A 22,050-nucleotide genomic window follows, 5' to 3' on the forward strand; every position below is an offset into this window, starting at 1 on the left:
TTTGTACATTTCTCAAAAAAATCTGATTGCCAGCATAAGTAAAATGGACTCCATCTCTGCGAAAAACGTATGTGCTACAAAACATAATATTTTCATTGTGAAAAGAGGACATGCCAACATTTCTTAGAAAGGCACAAACAGCCTTATTGACATTGCGCCTCGCTTTTTCCATTTGTGGACCAAATGAAGAAGAACGCAGCCACATTTGTCTTTGCGCAATATGAGAAAAAATTACTTGGGAATTTGGAAACATGTCCATGACCTTCCCAAGTCCTTCTTTCATTGCAAATTGCAAAGAAATTCCAGAAACATGTCCTAAACTGTTCCCTCCACAATGAATTATAATTATGTCTGGATGATGCTCTGTCTCTAAAGTAGCAAAGAGAGGTACCAAGTTCAGCCACTTCATTCCACACACTCCATGCCAGTGCACTTCCACATGAGGGAATCCAAGATCTGCAGCTACTCCACAGTGTTCTGCATGCAATTCCAACCAATGTATCCATGAGTCTCCCAAAATCCAGATAATCTGTTTTCGGAAACACACAGCCATAGCCATCAGTTCTCCTCTCAGGAAAAAGACGTTCTGACAAACTCTCTCCTTACACAACACACCCACTTAACTTTACTGACCAATCCATTGCTCTGCTCATTCTCATTTGCATGCCTCTACACCCCAAAATCCCTGTATTTAATTCGCACTGTCTGCAGACTACCGCCATGTCCGTGGACATATCGAAAATCTGAGCGTGGTGAATGTAAATTTAAATAGTGTCCCCATTTCCCCTTTAAGGTTGGCTCTGAAAAGAGCCATTTTTTGGGGTTTTTTGCAGATGCTTGACAGACACCTGTTATTTTGTATTTTTGGGGGTTTTTTCTTCTTACTTTTCTACTAAAAATCTTCATATAACCTTCTGCAAATCAACCCTTATATTCCAAGCATTACTGGAATCAATATTCTCATTATTACATAAAAAGATACCGGCTCTAAGCATGAAAGCACACATGCCTCAGTTGATTGCACACCTACCAATGTTTTGCTGAGGACAAAAAACAGAACTATTGTCCCATATTGCCCTAGGTAGTAATCCAGAAAAATGTACTTCGGCATTGGGAAGGATGTTCATTACTGCTTGAACCAAGTGTTACAAATCTGCCAACAAAGTAGGGGCACTGACATAGCCCAAATGGAAAGCACCGTAGTGCAAAACTACCAGATGGGGACTATCTTCACAAACTTGTACAATTCCCTGTACATTGCAATCAGGCACAGTGCTCCACACGTAGTCCACTCCTTTAACATCGAAATTGTTTGCCACATGCCTGCATTGAGCATACTGCTGTAAAGCATGCACAAATATATTTCCAAGTACCAACACCCTGACTTTCTCCACCTCTGCCATCTTCACTACACACAGTCTCTTTCAACACAAATCCAAAACCTCAACATCTGATTGGCTGATCCCTACAGTCCCCTTTCCATGCTGGATTTGCTGGAAAACCCTGGATGTGGCAGGCCCTATCCACGGACAGCCGCATTGTCCGCGAAGCGTGTAACTCTTAGCCAGCCCTTCTACCCTTTCCACATCACTCTCGTGCCATTCCCTCATTGGATACAGCTAAGCAGTCACACAACGATCCACCAATCACACCCAAGACCTCTACATCTAACTCCATCATCAGAGTTCCGCACTTCAAATGTACTGTTCATCACTCTGAGTACAAGTCTCATAATTGGAAAGCACCTACTACAAAAACTACTCTACAAGTCTCCAAGATTTCTACTTACAGCTGCATGCATATCCACATGCATGAATACAAACTACTGGTATGCATATTTTATTCACAGTACATGTACAACTCTTATGAATGCATGTAAACAGAGTAATGCCACTAAACCTGTATAACCTATAAAATAAACGTATTGCAATTTTTACCATATACTATAAACACTTAATATTCTACTCATTTGCAAACCATGTTGAACTAACATATTGTAAATAAAATATTAAGGCTGCACATAGTCAAATGAATTGCATGCATACACTATGTTCAGATATCAAACAAGAATACTACTGCAAAAACAAACATCAACGTCTAAATTAACATCAGTGCTATAAACACACAAAATCACTAACTTCTTTCTTTTACAATTGTAGTGAATACCACTGTCCTGAAAATCAGCAACATCTGAATTACAAACAACATATCCGAAGAAACCTGCTCATGCCACAAAAAAAAGAGTAAGTGCAATGCTACCTTAATATTCTTACTGTTACTCAAACACACTGTGTGGTTCATTCATGTAATTTGTGCACCAAAAAAACAGAGATTTCTGAACCAATCTGCCCACAAATCCCCATTTATTAAACAGGGATTAGCAGGCAGAATGGCACACAAATCCCCGTTTTTTGGAACACAAATAACATAACTCAACCACTAGAATGTTAGTATTACAAAACAAAGAACTGTTTTAATTTTATACCATTAGATTTACTATTAGTGCTTCTCCTCACCACTAGGTCACTTTCTACTGTCATCTGAACCGCAGTATACTAACACACAAATAACACACAAATAGAAGAATAGCCTTCCCAACTAATTGTAGCTGTCCAATGCACAATCACACACCACACACCACCACATACATCTTTACCATCGTACTCAGACACTCATGCACACAGCACACATACATTGCAGAACGGCCAAGCCCATACCTTCTTTTTTTTTTCAACAGACCCCAAAGAATGCCTACCAAAAAGCAAGTCCGTAGAAAGCAATGCAGAAATAGAGCAAATGAAAATAAAAGTGTTAAACATAAGCATCTATCTCTAGCAGAGTTTGTACAAAAAGTTCAAACAAAACAACTAACATTTAGCGAAACAAAGCAAGCTTCCAGTACAGAAACTTTGCCTCCTCTATCAAAATGTAAAACGAAACAAAAAATGATTAACAAGAATTCAGCTACCACTATTGGTAAAACTGCTCCTATAAATCTTGATATACTAGCGAGTAACCATACCAAAAAAAGTATTTTAGCAAAAATGTTCCGCCACAGAGTCCTTCAGAATCTTATAAAAACAGGAGACCAATCATGCACAACCCTTAAAACCTACCATAGAAAATTAATCTTAGAAGCTTTGATAGACAGTGCAATCCTTCTCAAAAGAAAATTATTTATTTTAGTGTTAAACAGAATGAAACCACTAACAAAACTAACTACTAAATTACAAAAAAGACTTCTCAATAAACGGAATGTCAACAAAAATAACTTCTTAGATAACTGTGGAGGTGAATGGAGTCACACCACGAGCACAGAACCATATTTTAATGAAGAAGTTTGCAAACAAAACCAAACAAACACAAGTGCCATACATAGCAGTGGACGAGGTTATGAAAAACTTAATACCATAATGCAACAAAAAATACTGCTTACAAAAATATCCCCAGAAAACTACCTCTCCATTCGACTGAACCAGAACGTCCAGTATACAAATGGTCATGCACGTCAATGTCTAACATTCCCAAAAAATCTTTCAAATCTTTACGCCAGTTCCTCAATCAGTATGTGAAAGGCAAAGACAAAATCAAAATGAAACTGATGCAAAATATGGACACCTGTCCAGTGCGCAAATACACAGGACTACAAGGATATTCATTATCCTGCATTTCAGGACCTATTTGCAAAAGCACCTTCCATCATATCAAAATGATCTCAACACATTCAACTATAAGAAATCTAGTCTATAAACTGTACTATGCTAAAGTCCTGCTTTAGCAATAGCCAATTTAAATAACAATCTTCTACATGGTACAGCCAAAGACCTACTCGAAGAAATCGAGCATATCCAGAAAAAACATTTTGGAAGTGAAAGCCACTTACAAAATACAATAGCTTTACAACAGACTAGCAACAATTCTACACATGGCAACCTTCTACTACACACATAGAAAAAAGAAATACTAAAATTTAAAAGTACATCTGCTGAAGTACCAAACCGTGTGTGTGTGTGTGTGTGTTGCCGCATAACTTTATATAAAAGTCACACAAAAACTATAGACGTAACATACAAAATAGAAGACAATGAAGATTCCAAATGGTTTGAATTAGCTCTCTACCTTATAGCAGAAAACAAAAATACGAAATAACTGACCCCTTAATACTTTGCAGTTACTGCACTACAAAACTTGACAACAACCAAACTCCTTCACATGCTATCACAAATAACTTGGAATTATTCCCACTACCAAAACCCCTCCAACAACTCAATTTATATGAGAGCATCATAATTCAAACAGTGCACCCATATCAAGCAATAATACGCCTTCAACCAAAAACAGCAAAATGACCTCCCTCTGAATTGGTGAAAGGCATTCATGGCAAAGTAGTTGATTTACTATTAGATCTAACAGAAAATGTGCACACTCTGGGAGTGCAACGTCCAATAGAGCAATCTTTACTTGTCTTAGTAAATGGTGTACCTACAAAAGACAAAAAAAGGTGGCAACAACTCGTAGACTTACATAAAGTTAGACAAGCCTTGCAATATCTAAAAGACAATAATGCATACTACAAAGAAATAAATATGGAAGAAAACTTAAGGGAAACAACTGAAATAATTCAAGAGTCACCAGAAACTGTTCAATTTGAACTTCTAAATCCTGCTACAGTATCCAATATTTTAGACCATTATACAATTCATCCATTACACTCTAATGACACCATAGATGATGCACTAGAAACATACCAAATGCGACAAATCAAAGGATCACCAATCAGCATATGGGAAAAAAGTACAGAAGCACCTGCTTTTCCTCTACTCTTTCCTACTGGCAAAGGAGGAAGGTACGATGATAGACCTATTCAGATAACAGCATCAGAATACCGCTCATTACAAATGTATTCTGAAGATCCACATTTTTTCTAAATCTGGGAATACGTATTCCACCTACTCTTTGAAAGTTAACTAGCAACTCTAAGTTATGGATTTGCACACATATTGAAATCAGGAACCCACTTTCAAAGTATGTCAGCTACGCAATTAATACAAAAAGTGCAAGAAAAAGATGAGGTTTTACAATCAAGCATTACAAATATATTAGAAAGCATGCGTGGTACGAAAGAGTACTGGTTCCGACGTCACGGAGATGTACGTTGTATGATAAGAAACCTTGACCTACCCACTTGGTTTGTTACATTAAGTTGTGCAGAATATGCATGGGAAGATTTACATGATTTCCTACGCATATCAAACAAAAACAAAACAAACATAGATATACTAACACCTGGAGAACTCTGCTCTCTAGATCCTGTTAATGTTACAAGATATTTCAATCATTGTTTCATTGCTATGCTAGACTTTGTTTGTAATAAAACTGTCCTCCCCTCCCTCTGAGAAGTGCAACACTTATTTTGGAGAAAAGAATACCAAGCCAGAGGAGCAGCACATATCCACATGCTTTTATGGATTAAAGATGCTCCTAAATTTTGTCAAGGCAGTGATGCCACTGTTTTACAGTTGATCGAAAAATATGTCCCTTGTGAAATTCCATCGGAAGCAACAAATAATGATCTTCATGCACAAATTGTACAATTTCAAAGACACAAATGTGGCAAATATTGTTGTCGCAAATACAAAAACAAAGGGAAATACTACACCAAATGCCGCTTTGTTTTCCCTAGACCAGTTACAGAAATAGGTGAAGTGAACAACTTCATGTCTTCAGTTAGACATAGTGTTAAAGGTAAATCACCGAAGAACACATATTACATAAAAAGAACAGAAGAAGTAAAATATGTCAATGATTACAATGCAATCATTGCCCTCTTATAGAATGCAAACATAGATGTGCAGTACATTGCAGACAATTCCACTGCAGTTGCACGATATGTTACAGCCTACTTAACAAAAGCAGAAAAAACAGAGCTTCAAGACCTCTGGAATGACCTATCATAGGACAAAACACTATATCAGAAATTGTACAGCTTAGACATAAAAATTGAAGGTACGCATGCATATGTAACGTTGTGCTCACACTTGGAGTTTGTACTAATCACCATATGCGTTAAATGAATGTACCTTTTGCTAAAAGAAGAGGCCTTCTCTTTATACGGCGGCGTTTAAGACCTGCTGACCTGGCAAGAACTTGTTTTTAACAGAAGAATTGTGTTTGGTCACTATGTCGAAGCATGCTGAGCCTGCTAAAACTATCTGCAGATTACGGGTGGGGGGAAGGAATGAGTAAGCATGGCCTCGAGCACAGAGATACGGGCACAAAGGGGCACGAAAGAATGTGAAGACCGGGATAACAGGAAACCACGATAGACCACGATAGCAAATGTGCAATGGTTGTTCGTTAAACTCCAACTGGATACTTCAGATAAGCTCCAACTGGAGATCCGCCCTGGGGTGGACGTGTTCTATGTGCAAGGCAATGTAAACAGGAAAGTATAAAAGAGCATGATGTGTAGAGGAAGGCGCGGCACTTCGACGACTTGCTTAGCGAGACGTTTGAACTTGCAGCCCATTCGCGAATGCTTGTGCATTAATAAAGTAATGTTTACTTGGCTCTTTTCTGTCTGAGTTATTGCAGGGTCCCTCATTGTACTGGTTATGGTGACGGCGAGAAATCGCACCCACAATTTTGGTGTCAGAAGTGGGATGCGAAGGAGCAACAGTCCGTCACTGGGTGAGGAACACCGCGGCGGAACCGGAGAAGGAATTGATCACGGGGCCCCAACAACTGAATCCGCACCTTTGATTGCAACCAACGCGTCATCCTTGTTTTTCCGGCTCCGTCGGCGGTGGAACAGCAGGCTGTCGCCCTTCGGGTCCGGAAAACTCTGGCGGGACCCTTAAGGTAAGTGGTATGGATGGATGCATGATGGAATAAGGAAATAACGATTTAGGGTTTATGAAGAGGACGGTGGTATGTCCGTCTATGGAATAATAATGATGAAACGGTGATGTATTGATATTGGTATGGCGATATATGTCAGGAGGATGTACTGTTAATGTTAGCCTATTAATGCACATTTGGGAAAGGTGAGTGTTTTTAGGCAATTGCGGTATACCAACAAAATGGGTCAAGCGGCTTCCAGCAAGAGTGGTATAGGCAAGAGACACTATGCCCCTCTTGAAGGAACCCCTGCATTTGATATGTTGATTAAACATGGATTGAATTCAACATTGTTCTTAAGGGAGTGGTCTGAATATACAAAAGATTCGATTGACCATAAATGGCCAGACACCGGGTCCTTTGATGTGGACCGCATATCCAAAGTAGAAATAGAATTAGTAAAAAGACAGTTTGAGGCTATACGACTATGGAGGGTAGAAGCAATGCGCAGGCGCAATGCTCAGAACAAACAAAAGGCAAAGGGGCAGAAGAGAACAGTAAATCAAAAATTACGTGACCTAGAGATAAAAGAGAAGGATGAGAAACTAGACCAGTTGGATAGACGTATGATGATTAAGAATAGCGGGGGTATGTATCCTGCCTTGCCGGCGCCTCGGTATGAAGATGTGATAGGACTAGAAGCAGAACAAACAACGACTGAATTGTTATTTCCAGGGGCTACGGCTCCTCCGAGAGAAGGTGAGGGTGAGAGGGCGGAATTCCCAATGAAGTATGGAGACCCAGATAGGTTGATAGACCATAGGAGAACGACTACTGTAGAAAAGGATAGAGATGGAGACTTGCAAATCCTTATGACCGGGCTGGCTGTATGGCACACCCCTCAATGACAGCCTACGGGACCAATTGGGGCGTTTGACACCTTTGGAATTTAGGACAGTGGCCAATAAACTATATACCTTTTATGAGGGTAACTGTAAATTGAGAGGACAGAGTACTGCGGATCTGCCCTCAGCATATTAGGACGCTGTCGCGTTACTACCAGTGACTGCGTCCAGTGTTCAGTTATGGGGATGTATGTCCGACATAATAGCAGAAGTCATAAGGGGAGGTGTTGAATGGGAGAAGGAAAAGAGGGCATGGGAAAGAGAGGTGAGGGAAAGAGAGGCTAAACTCAAAGATGCAGACCAGGCGGGCCAAAACGTAGCTAATCGTATGATAGCATCCATACACTCCCAGTCCATGTCCACCCTGGTGAGTCTGATGGAGGGCCTTGGCTGGCCTATACAAGTAAACGTAATTAAATATCTTCTTATTAGGGTGGATGATATAGAAGAGGAAAAGGAGCCTAGATATGTGTCCCAGTGGAATAGGATTAAGACAGAATTGGATAAGAAACTGCTACCTAATATAAGAATGGATGATTCTGGGGCGGAAGAATGGAGAATGGCTAAGGTGGAGAAACTGTTAAAAGATTATAAAAAAATAAAAGAGAAAAACCTTAGTCACCAGTCCTCTGCTTCATCACCAGTGCAGGCCCTTGTAAGTGAACAAACAAACATGGAAAAGTTACTATCAATGCCAATGAGAGAGTGTCAACCCACCATAGATGCAGTTACTGGTAACATGATGCGCACCTATGTGTATGTCCCCTTATCTCGAATAGAATTGATGCATATCACCAAGTCCATCCCCGACCCCCGTATAGACCCTGCAGGATTCTACAAAGAAGTAGGAAAGCTATTCAGACCCGGGTTATTTACTGTAGAGGATGTAGATAACATATTGTTAGCTATTGTCCCAGAGGAGATATGGACCCCCTTTCGTGCCAAAGACAATGATACAATAAAATGGAAAGATGTAATGGAGGCGAGTAAAAATAGGAAACTGCATGAGGAATATCCCGAACCCCTAAGGGGGCATGGCATGGCAGTCCTGAGGGCTCTAGAAAAGGTATTACCCCCATTTGATGTGAATGTGGAGAAACTGTCTGCTGTGATACAGGGCGCAAGTGAGGAAGTAGCACAGTACTTCCTGCGTTACGAAGCAGCATTTAAAGCACACAGTGGGCTAGAGATAGGGTCTGAGACGGGCCAACGGTACTTTGCCACAAACTTTATAGAAGGGCTCCACGGGCCAATCCAGGAGAACATTAGGAAGGCAGAAAGTACGTGGATGACTAGAAACCCCCGGGATCTCCTCGAAATGGCCAGGTATTATGAAAGAGGAGAAAGAGTAAAGGGACAACAAAAGGCACGACAAGAGAAGGATCTAAAAACCAAAGTGTTGATGCAACAGTTGCATCAAGGGCCCCAAGGCAGGTATAACTACAATAATAATGGCCAGTCACAGGGCTATAGTAGCAACATGATAGGGGGCCAAGGGACAGGTAGAGGTACAGTGCAAGGAGGTGCGCTATATGGGAGGAGGGATGGGCTACCCCAAGATGTATGTGCCTTCTGCAAGAGACCCGGATACTGGAAATCCCATTGTCCCCAGAGTGGTGGGAGAGGAAGGGGCGTACGGCCTCCTTTACAGACAACATTTGCCCCAGGAAATAGGACTGGTGGGTACGGCAATCGAGACAATAGAATGTTTAAACCCCCTCAACCCAATGCCTTTGACGGACAAGCAAGAGGGGATGTTCCCTGGCCGGCCCCGCCTCCCCCCAATCTACTGTATCAGCCACAACAAACAACACAAGTACAAGGTGTATGCCAGGGCGAAGGATGTGGGGAAGGGGTATACTATAATGACGACTTCCAGGATAACACAAGTAATATGTCCTGAGGAGGCCGAAATGAGACAGCGGGAGTGGTACAAGTACCTATAGATCAGAGGGGGCCTTATGCCTCCATTAGGATCGGCCCCCACCGAAACTTGAGATGTCTGGTAGACACAGGAGCTGGAAACAGTTCCGTGAATATCAGAGCCGTCCCCGCTGTCCCATTATCGGATAAAAGCAAGGTATCAGTTGGATTTGGGGGAAATCCAATAAAGACTCCTGTAAGTGAAATAGTAGAAGCGGAACTTCATGGGGTAAAATGGGAGAATGGGTGGCTATTGACCAATCACTGCCCAGAAAACTTGTTAGGTATTGATGCATTAAAGACACTAGGGGCCACAATATATTGCTCCCCTCAGGGGTTGAGAATGACTATAAGCAAACCTATGGGTATGATAGGAGTAACGCAAACCCTGCCCCCGGAACTCCAAGACATCCCGAATGAACTATGGGCCACTCATGGGAATGATGTAGGGGTGTTGGATGTTTCTCCAGTAGTAATCAAACTAAAGCCCGGTGCCAGGTTGCCCAGGATAAAACAATATCGCATATCACACGAGGGAGAGCAGGCACTATATCAAATAGTACAGGATATGATACGGTTAGGGGTGGTAGAGCCAACAAATGATAGCCCTTGTAACTCTCCGATCCTTCCAGTACACAAGAAAGGTGATGAAGCAGTACCCTATCGTTTCATTATTGATTTGAGGGAGATAAACAAAATAGTAGAACCCAGATATTCAGTTGTCCCTAATATTGCAAGTGTACTCACTTTAATTCCCAAAACGGCGAAATGGTTTACGGTAATTGATTTGAAAAATGCCTTCTTCAGCATTCCTATTGCCGAAGAAAGCAGGTACCTGTTTAGTTTCACTCTTCGAGATAGACAGTACCAATTTACTAGAGCCCCGCAGGGATATACAGAAAGTCCCGCCATATTCAGCCAAGCACTAAAAACACAGATGGATAACCTAGCCCTACCCGCTAACACTGCTCTGATACAATATGTTGATGATTTGCTATTATGTGCAGTCACCGAAGAGGAATGCCATTATGTGACCAGATTGGTGCTAATGCACTTAGCAGAGAATAAGCACAAGGTAGCCCTAGCAAAAATGCAGTATGTAAAACAAAAGGTCCATTATTTAGGCTTTGAGTTGTCCGAAGAGGGGCGAACTCTGTCTACTGATCGCATTGCTTTGATACAGTCCATAAAAGGCCCCGACACGGCAAAAGGTCTCCGAAGGATAATTGGTGTTTTATCCTATTGTAGGCACTGGATTCCTGAATTCTCTGTATTGATCCAGCCCATGCTAAAAGCCTTAAAAGAAGTACAAGAAAACGGACCATTAGAATGGACACCTGAGATGGAAAAAGCCCTGACAGCTATGAAAGATGTTTTATGCCACGCACCGGCCTTAGGCACACCTGATTATACCAAGAGATTTTGCCTTTTCGTTGATGAACAGGAAGGTTGCGCTGTGTCAGTCTTAACGCAGGAACAAGGGGGTAAACAGAGACCATGTGCATATTTCTCCAGTGCTCTGGACTCAGTAGCTCGAGGCCTACCCCCATGCATGAGAGCAGTGGCCGCAGCAGCGGCAGCCCTAAAACAAAGTGCAGGTATCATCCTAGGGAGTGAAGTGACAGTAAAAGTCCCACACGCGGTGGACGTTCTCCTGAATAGAGTGCATACACAGCATTTGACCACAGCTAGACTCACACAGTATGAGATGATTCTGTTTGCCAGTAATGTAAAAATCGAGCAATGTAACACTTTGAATCCAGCAACACTGCTTCCTTTGCCCGTCTCACCTAATGACATTAGGCATGATTGTGTGATCCAAATGGAAGAACACACTAAGGGTAGAGCAGACCTGCAAGACACCCCGCTGGTTGATAATGAGGGTATATTATTCTGTGATGGTTCCTGTTTCAAACTGCCAAATGGGGAGACAACAGCAGGGTATGCTGTAACCACAGGGGAGCGGTTGATTGAGAGTGGGAAAGTGTGTGAAAAATCGGCCCAGGCAGCGGAATTGATTGCGCTAACGAGAGCATTAGTGTTAAGCAGCAGTATGAAAGTGACAATTTATACTGATTCAGCCTACGCTCATGGGGTGGTTTCCAGTTTTGGTAAACTCTGGGGAGAGCGTGGGTTTTTAACCTCCCAAGGTGATACTATTAAACATGCCCAATTGATTGCTGAATTATTACAAGCCCTTACGTTGCCCAAGATGGTGGCCATAGTGAAATGCCCAGCGCATAAAAGGACTCTAGATTATGTCACGCAAGGAAACTCCTTAGCCGACCAGATGGCTAAACTAGCTGCCACAAGGGATACACGGTGGGAGGCCCGACAACTCATAGTGGGGAGGGATGTGACTATGGAAGGGACGAAGGAGCGCGTAAAGGAAATCCAAGCAGATGCAACCATTGAAGAAAGACTATCTTGGCACAAGGATGATCAATACGAGGAGACGGTAGATGGGCTATGGGCACATACCAATACGAATACTTGGGTACTACCTGATGCATACTTACCTGTGATAGTGAGTGTGGCTCATGGTCCAACTCACGTTAACGCAAGGACTATGGAAGAAGTTTTGAGTGCTGTGTGGTACAACAAAAGATTGGGAATGTATTGTCGTCAATGGGCAAAACAATGTGAAATATGTGTTCTATACAATGTGGGGAAAGGTGTACCAGCCCCGGCGGGCCACAGTAAGTTACCCACCTGCCCTTTTGAGGTGGTGTATATGGACTTTATACAGCTGGAGCCTGTAAATAAACATTCCTACTGTTTGGTGATGAGATGTGGGTTCTCAGGATGGGTGGAAGCATATCCCCTGCGGGACAATAGTGCCACCTCCACAGCACAATGCATATTGAAACACTGGGTGCCCTTGTATACGGTCCCCAGATATCTATGGTCTGACAATGGGACTCATTTTACTGGTGAAGTAGTACGCAAAGTTTGCAAGGCCCTTGGTATTGATCAACGCTTCCATGCAGTTTTTCATCCTCAATCAGCTGGGATTATAGAGGGCACAAATAAGGTACTGAAGAACAAACTGGCAAATGCTTGTGCTGAAACGGGACTGAAATGGCTGGATGCATTGCCTATTGCATTATTGAGTATGCGTACTATGCCTAAGCGTACACATGGTTTATCTCCTTTCGAAATTGTTATGGGGCGTCCACCAAGTATTGGGACCCCCATATCACCTAAGAAATTGTCTGAGCAAGCATGGCCTGCATTACAACAGTACTGTATTGGGTTAACTAATAGACTGATTTCTATTAATGCACAGGTGAACGCAGTAGCTCCATCTCCTCTGATAGGAGAAGGTCACGACGTGCAGCCCGGTGACTGGGTTGTTATAAAAGCCTTCGATCGCACCAGCGGACTGCAACCCAGATGGAAGGGCCCGTTTCAGGTGCTCCTCGCAACACAAACTGCGGTAAAAGTTGATGGAAAATCGCACTGGTACCACGTGAATCATGTCAAGAAGACGCTTCCACTACTGATTCCTCCAGAAAAGGGAACCAACCAACCCCAGGTTGCAACAGTACTGCCAGACGCCATTAGTAGGTGTGCCCATCGTCTCCGATCCCGTGACGTGTATGTGCCAAGCAACGTGTAAGGACACTGTTTTGAACTTTGATCATTAGGGAGATGAACATTTGGACTCTCTTGTTGGTTTTAGCAGGATTGTGCCTTACTGAAGACAACGGGCTTGTAGCCTGAAGGGCCTCCGGCGTTCCCCTCATGGGACAGGCACTACGAGGCGTGGGACAGATCGGATGAAGGTTTTCAGTGAGACCTACCACTATTAGAGTAATAAGGACACTGGTGCTTTAAATAGGGAATACCGCTATATCGCTAGGTTGCATCTGATACGCATACGTACCTATAATTGAGCCACATACTGAATTATGTCTGCACCCGTATATGCTGGTTTAATCCCTGAGCAGATAAATGTATGCTCCCCAAACACAGAAGGTAAGAGAAAAATACCACTTTGCACCACAAGGAACAAAATCTTATTTTTTGTATGCTCGATAGTAGTATTAATAGCGTTCGCCATATTATTCTGGTATTTGGAACATCCATCTAGATATGAATTAAAGAACTTGTTACCCGTGTCAAACGAAACAGGGAGAATAGATCGGGTCAAGAGCAGGAATCGAGATGCCTATGACCAACACGACCCGGAAGACTATGCTAAAAATGAATACGTGAAGATAATAAACACAACATATGGGGTAGTGAATAAAACTGATTGCTGGATCTGCACCCACATGCCCCGACATAGCAGTGAAGGCATCCCAGTGTACGCGTTGCCAGTTACTGAGGATGCCCGGTGTACATTAATTTACATGAGAATAGTGTCAGCACAGCAATACATGATGCCGAATACCGCTTGTTATGTTAGAGGAGAGAACAAAACCCTTCTAATGGAAAAGATACGCTATAAAATCAAAACTGAGGGAATCGGGCTTGCACCTGCTATGGTACAGATAGTAAGAGAACCTCCTCCCCCTATCACCATTACACAAACGTTTAGGCCAAAGAATATATGTTTTAAGAGAAGCGCAAGAGGTAATCAAAGAATGATCTCGGGGTGCAGTCAAATGGTGAATCTAAATAACTACACGAAGGGATTGTTACAGATAGAAGGACATGCCTACGTCTGTAACAAGAGGGCTTATTTGTGGTTAGCAAAAGATTTTGTTGGGGTATGTTACATAGCCAGAATAATGCCGGCTGTGATGGTATATGCCCCGTCTACTCTGCATAAAGAAATACACAGCAGAAATAAACGAGCAGTAAACCCAAAAATTCCTACGTATCAACCTACAGGATGGGAAACGTTTATAGATCTGATGGGGGCCCTGGTTCCTCCAGCGGGCATCTTTATGAACAGTCAAGAAATCCAAAAGCTAAGCAGGGCCCTTGAGTTCGTAATCGAAGAATCCGCAGACCTAATGGAAAACATCACTTATGAAATGAAAGCAATTCGGCTAGTGGCTCTCCAGAATAGGTATGTCTTAGACATACTCACTGCAGAAAGGGGCGGGGTCTGTTTCATGGTGGGGTCCCAATGTTGTGTTTACATACCAGAAGAAAGTACAGGAATCTTAGATGGAATAAACAAACTACATAAAATAGCGGATAGTATCCACCAGGAGGAAGGGTCAGGAGATAGCTGGTGGATGAAGCTCTTAAAAGAAATCGGGTGGCAGCTCCTTACGCCCATACTGGTTCTAGCGGCAATAGTTGTAGGAATTTGTCTCTGCATCCAATGCTTCCCGGTATGTGTGTCGTGCTGTGTTTCCATGTGTTCTTCCAGCATAACGCGCCTAAATCCAATGGATAAAAGCCATGTACAACAGGAATTTTTTGACATGGGAGGCCTGGAGAAGATTATGGTACATACATTATGTAACGATGTTGCTTTCCTGCCATCTGCTTATGCTAGGACTGTTTAGATTGATGCTCAAGTGTGAGCAAAGGGTGGATTGAAGGTACGCATGCATATGTAACGTTGTGCTCACACTTGGAGTTTGTACTAATCACCATATGCGTTAAATGAATGTACCTTTTGCTAAAAGAAGAGGCCTTCTCTTTATACGGCGGCGTTTAAGACCTGCTGACCTGGAAAGAACTTGTTTTTAACAGAAGAATTGTGTTTGGTCACTGTATGTCGAAGCATGCTGAGCCTGCTAAAACTATCTGCAGATTACGGGTGGGGGGAAGGAATGAGTAAGCATGGCCTCGAGCACAGAGATACGGGCACAAAGGGGCACAAAAGAATGTGAAGACCGGGATAACAGGAAACCACGATAGACCACGATAGCAAATGTGCAATGGTTGTTCGCTAAACTCCAACTGGATACTTCAGATAAGCTCCAACTGGAGATCCGCCCTGGGGTGGACGTGTTCTATGTGCAAGGCAATGTAAACAGGAAAGTATAAAAGAGCACGATGTGTAGAGGAAGGCGCGGCACTTCGACGACTTGCTTAGCGAGACGTTTGAACTTGCAGCCCATTCGCGAATGCTTGTGCATTAATAAAGTAATGTTTACTTGGCTCTTTTCTGTCTGAGTTATTGCAGGGTCCCTCATTGTACTGGTTATGGTGACGGCGAGAAATCGCACCCACAAAATGCTCTCTCATAGAGAATGTTGCTCCTATGAAGCTGCAGATCGTTTAACCGGTACTGGTTTGTATGGAAAATCTGAAAATATAGTATGGCTAAGTCTTGGTCCTGCTAAATCTAAAAAAAGAGTTCTCAAATCATATGACGACATAGAAACAATAGCCAAAAATGATCCCAACAGCCAAGACATTTTGAAAAACAATATACTTGACACATACTACCCAAACAGGAGTACCACTTTGGAAACCATGTGTCTATACCACATAGCCCAAAACATCACATACAAAAATAATATAAAACCTGATGAAAAAAAAGGTAGATATAGAGTGACAAATTGTGAAGGCAGCTTAGTGAAACTTACCAAACCAAGCTTAATTAATCATATCAAATTGTCATTAAAAACTCCTCAACATAAAGAACTATATTACATGACCCTGCTACAACTTTTTAAACCATGGGGAAAAGAAGAAGAGATACTAGAAAACTATGACTCCTATGAAGACTCTTTCAAAGCAAATGAAAGCACGATCACCGATGTAAACTTTACACAGTACAAAACAATGTTGCACAATGAACAGCAACACGAAGAAGAACTCCAGGCCCAACTAGATAATGAAATTCCCAAAAGAAGTCAACCTTCTGTAACAGGAAGGCAAGAACCACTGGGACAGTCACTAATAGCAAATGAGGCAGAATTAGCTATGACAGAAGTAGAGAACACCACGTGTCACTATGAAGAAGATACAGAAGACTTAACTGTACTACAATCAAAATTGAACAAAGAGCAGCGTACCATTTTTTCAAGAAGTAACAAAACAAATTGCACATGGTGTACAACATGAAAATAAAGAATGTACCTGCCAAAATTACAAACCTATACTACTATACGTCAGTTGTGAAGCTGGTTCAGCCAAAACATTCTTAATCAAAATCATCAGCAAGTTCCTTCAACAATTGACAAACAACAAACTGCCTGCTGTTGTAACTGCCCCCACAGATTTAGCTGCCTACAACAAAGACAGTGTCACTTTACACCGATTACTAATCCTTCCAGTAGAACACCAAAACAAATTAGAATATTACAAACTTTCTACAGAAGCTGCAATGGAACTACGCAGACTGCTAAAACAAATGCAAATGCTACTAATAGATGAAGTGAGCATGGTATCCAACCTAATGTTGGCTTTAATTCACCTCAGATTACAAGAACTACTTTAAACAAACTACGAAGAGACTTTGGAGGAAAACATATTATTGTTTTCTGAGATCTTCAATTGACACCAGTGAAAGGTGAACCTATTTTTAAAACCTTAGGACACAAACTCTGCCATAAAACTGTTGGCAGCATAGGAAATGTCAACCTTTGGCAACATTTCCAATAGAAAGAATTAACGGAAAACATGTGCCAATCTGCAGACCTCACTTATGCCAACATTTTAAAAAGTATTAGAGTTGGTGTACTCAAGAAGCACAAGCAATATTAAAAACCCGGCACATCCATGCACTTTATGGCCATAACTCATGTGCTACTGATGTCATGGAACAATTAGATGTCATGGAACAATTAGCACACAAAAATGTCAATTGTATGTCCTTAATGCCAACTCTTGCAAGCTGTTCCAAATTCAATGAAACAATGTTGAAAAAAGAAATGCAACCAATAATTGAAATTTGCTCCACAGACAAACTGGACGTACATGGTATGACACTATCCATGTGTCCACAAGCCACAACAAGAGTAAATACCTTAGAAAATTCTATCTCCAACACAGCTGGTTTGGAGAAAATATGGAAATTATCCTTAAACTGTAGAATAATGCTTAAACGTAACCTTGACGTGGAGCAAAGACTAGTTAATGGAGCACTGGGTACAGTTGTTGGCTTTCAAACATACCCATGTGACAACAACATTCAGTTTGTCAATATTCTCTTTGACAAACTTTCAGAAGTAAAAAGGATAGGGTGCTCAACAGTTCGATTCCTTCTTTTCAAAGACATGTATGTACGCAGACAACAATTTTCTCTAACTCTAGCATACACGGTCACCATTCACAAATCACAAGGTATTACACTAGATAAAGCATTGATAGATATTGGGAACACAGTCTTTAAAAAAAGCATGAGCTATGTAGCACTATCACGGTTACGTACACTTGACGGTCTATTTCTAATCAACTTTGATGCAAGTAAAGTAAACGCTGATATTCCTTGCATTTTAGAATACAATAGACTACGTTCACTATAAACCCCCATCTAAAAACATATCCTGGTCCACAAAAAGGAAAACGTTGTAAAAGAAAACTAATTGAAACAGAAATGCAACAGGTTCTCACTGCAAATCCTCCAAAGAGAGTAAAAGAAGCTAATACTTCATCAATTACCACAACCAAAGAAGAATCTATTACTCAAAGTAACTTAGGTACTTCTTCAAAGAAGCAGCACACACTCCGAAAAAATGATTTGGCACAGAACTATCTGGTCCATTCAAATTTTCAAATATAACTGGTGTAGATTGTACGCAAATGTAGCAATCAATATTCTATTTCAATTGCCACCAATTGTTGACAACATTTACTTACACAGTACAGACCAATTGTGTTTGCAAATGTTAGTCCTTCATAGAAACACAACCAACAATCCTGACAACACGTAAAGTGTTCATGGAATAAGACAAAAATCGGACAACTGTGCTGGAATGGTGAAATTCGCTATAAACTCACAAGAAGATCCACAAGAATTTCTAATGTACTTACTACAAGTACTGGAAAACAAAAACATACCTATAAATGAAATCTTCCAGATTTCATACATGTGGAAACATATATGCACTCTCTGCAACAATGTGGCACAGGAACAAATCCCTAATGAACGCTTTGTGTATGTACCCATACCTAATTGTGAATCTGTTCCATTTCAGCAACTTGTACAAAATGAAAACCATGGTAGATTATGTACTACCTGCAATTCAGATAATCGCTCCACCTTACTAATACAAACACATAGTAAATACGTAATATTAATGCTTCTACGTTACAATGTAGATGGTACCAAAAACAACTGCAAGCTGACTGGATTCACACATGGTCAAATATCGCTTGCTAAGGAAACCTTCACAACAATAGGTATAATCTACCACGCAGGAGCCACAACCAATGCAGGTCACTATACTGCATATATAAAAAAGAATTGTGGATGGTTCGAATGTAATGATAGTACCATTACTCTAAAGCAGAGATTACCAGCAAATCTTATAAACGCTTATTTAATCTTCTGAAAACCAAAATTTAATAACTAATCTGTACATAAACATTAACAAAACTTCAATTAGAAAACTATAAACAGTTAGAAGACGCCAACAGGTATCTAACTGCCCCGAGATTCTGCAACAACCAAACAGATAAATCAATACCACTAAATTATAAGAAGAAACAAACAGTTAAAATTGAACAACATGTGTCTAACTGCCCCAAAAATCTGCAACAACCCAACAGATAGATCAGCAACTTGAGAATATAAATAAAAAACTATAACCAGTTAAAATTGAACAACAGGTATGTAACAATCTGCAACAAGCCAACAGATAGAACATTAGCCAGAAACAACAAGTGAACACTGAAAACAAACTAACAAATATACTGTAGCATAACAAAAAAAGTTTTTTTTTAATCCAACATCGATTTTATATCCCACAGACCCAATGATTTAAAAAACAAACACAGAAACTTAGCAAATTGCACAGTACACTGGTTTGTAAACTACTAAATATGAAGGTTGAAAAAAAGCTGAAATGTCTATTTTGCAATGTAATAAGTCTTTATAAAATACCTACACTAACAAGATCTTTTCTTTTATCACAGAAATTGAAAAAGAATATCTGCTCCAGTTACCCAACTCATGAAAAAAATATATCCAATCACAAAAATCAACAGTAAGTATATTCTAATAGAACGCATAAATACTGCTGCATAACAGAACCATTGAAGCAAACATCTAACCATACACCACAATACAAAATGTTTACTTCCATGGATATGTTATACTGCAGTGCTTGTTACCAAACTCTACAATCTTAATGACATGACATAGCCAAAACTTCACATACAAACTATATAAATCAAACAGTACACAAACTGTAGATTTGCAAATATTTGATAGATATTCGATTCTATGGGTGTGATCTATGGGTGTGATATGCTGCAGTGGTTGTGGCCAGGGCCTAGAGTCTTGGGTGCATGGCCGAAGGCCATAGGCCATAGGCCATGCACCCAAGACTCTAGGTCCTGGCCACAACCACTGCAGCATATCACACCCATAGATCACACCCATAGAATCAAACATTTTGACTATGCCATATGTGCATTTTTTGTGTCCACGGACACCGTGCGTGTCCTTAGAACAGTTTCAACTTGCCTGTGGACAGCACGGATGGGAATAGTGTCCTTAGGACACCCCTCATTTTGACTCATTATGGACATCCCGGACAGCGGGGCTGTCCACGTGCATGGCAAACACATCAGGGGCATCTGCCATCTAAACAAATACAGTATTTTACCCATCTCTTACTCCCCAAACCTCCCCAAGCCCTCTTGCACACCAAAACACTCCCCAAAATTGCATTTTGCCTCTGTTCGCCGCCACGCTGTCAGCGGATCCAAGATGGCGGGCGCATCGGAACAATCTGACGCACTTCACGCTCTTCACCATTCAATCAGCGAACACGCCACATGTCCGCGGACATGACGCAAGCAGATTAGCCAATTAGTGTCCTGTCTGCGAAGCGGACATAGATATCACTAATTTTTTAGACCTACTTTTTGATAGTTTTAAAAAAAACTTACTGGACGGATTTTTACCAAATTTACAAAAGCACGCTTTCGGGACCAAGCCGCTACTCCTGCCGCAAATTTGGTGAAAATCCATCCAGCGGTTTGGGCTGTAGGCGTACGCAAAGTTTTTTCCCCATTCAGTATATGGGAAAAAAATAAATTTTGGGACCCCCCCTATAACTTTGCCCCCCCTGGACCAAACCTCACCAAACTTTGCAAAATAATTCAGAGTAGGCCATATACTTTTTTTTTTGCAAAGTTTGGTGAGGATTCGTCCAGGGAGAGCGAAGTTACAAGCCATGCAAAAAGTGCTCTTCCTATGGGATTAGCAACTTAACCATAACTACACAGCCACTGCTGTGGCTGTGTAATATATATATGTATATATATATATGTATATATATATATATATATGTATATATATATATATATATATATATATATATATATATATTTTTTTTTATTATTATTTTTTTTTACATTCCACATCTCTACAACACCACACTTGAATGGGGAATAACCAATCCCATCCCCCTACTCCTCCCTTCTACAACAACCCACAAAGATTAGAAGCAATTTTCTTCAATTTCAATTATTTGTAAATCCCTTTTCCGTCAGCTTCTTCATTGCTGGTAACTTGTTAAACTTCTACATTAAAATGTCATTATTTATCTTACAACCTTCACCCATTATATCACCTCACTTAGAGGCTCCTAACTTTGCAAATGTGCTATGTAACTATATTCACTCACAGGCTTTCACTTGCAGTCACACCACTTGCTCATTTTCAATTCATATTACATGTCATTGTTATTTTTAGCAGTCAATCAGCACAGCTAATCCTAGTATTTCTGTAACTCAGGTTAAAAAGGCACACATGAAGCAACGACAATGGCATAATAATTTACCTGAGCAGGAGCAGCTGCCATTCCAAGTCCTAATTTTTCTGAGATTACAAAAGCATTTGCTACCCAAGTAGTTATCGTATCAGGAACAGTCACTAGCAGTGAGGAATGCGCTTGAGGCCTAAAATAAAGAAGAGTACAGGAATTTAGAAAGTGCACTTTGGAATGAACCCTCAACAGCCCCATTTAAATGTATTATAGCTAAGCCCACCAACACTATCCCGTTTGTTCTTTCCACAAGTATACACGGAACAGTTTTTATCACATTGAACACCTTTGCTGGGAGCTTCACCCGGCTGTAATTGCCCAAGGCCCTAGTTACATAGCTGAGTTCAGCGAGGGGCCCAGCATCGTGGCTGGCTGCTGAAGCGCCTGGAAAGGGTGTTAATTGCTATCACCCACCCCTCTCTAGGCACATCTGTGCAGCAAAGTCCACAGTGTCAGCCAAGAACAATGGGGTTGACGGAAATAATGGGACATTGTGTACGTGCGCCTTATGTTTCTGCCAA

General features: G+C 41.1%; 1 protein-coding gene across 1 annotated transcript in view; it reads right to left on the minus strand.

The window, feature by feature from the left end:
- The window catches only part of LOC138453423 (CD109 antigen-like), a 1,481,241-nt gene that overhangs the window by 577,901 nt on the left and 881,290 nt on the right, over positions 1-22,050 (minus strand). Inside the window, exon 19 of the mRNA XM_069606256.1 lies at positions 21,545-21,662. Within this exon, the coding sequence (XP_069462357.1) occupies positions 21,545-21,662 (118 nt within the window). The remainder of the gene's footprint in view (positions 1-21,544; positions 21,663-22,050) is intronic.

Source organism: Ambystoma mexicanum, chromosome 4p (genome assembly GCF_040938575.1).
Source record: "Ambystoma mexicanum isolate Mex_15411 chromosome 4p, UKY_AmexF1_1, whole genome shotgun sequence".
NCBI lineage: Eukaryota > Metazoa > Chordata > Amphibia > Caudata > Ambystomatidae > Ambystoma > Ambystoma mexicanum.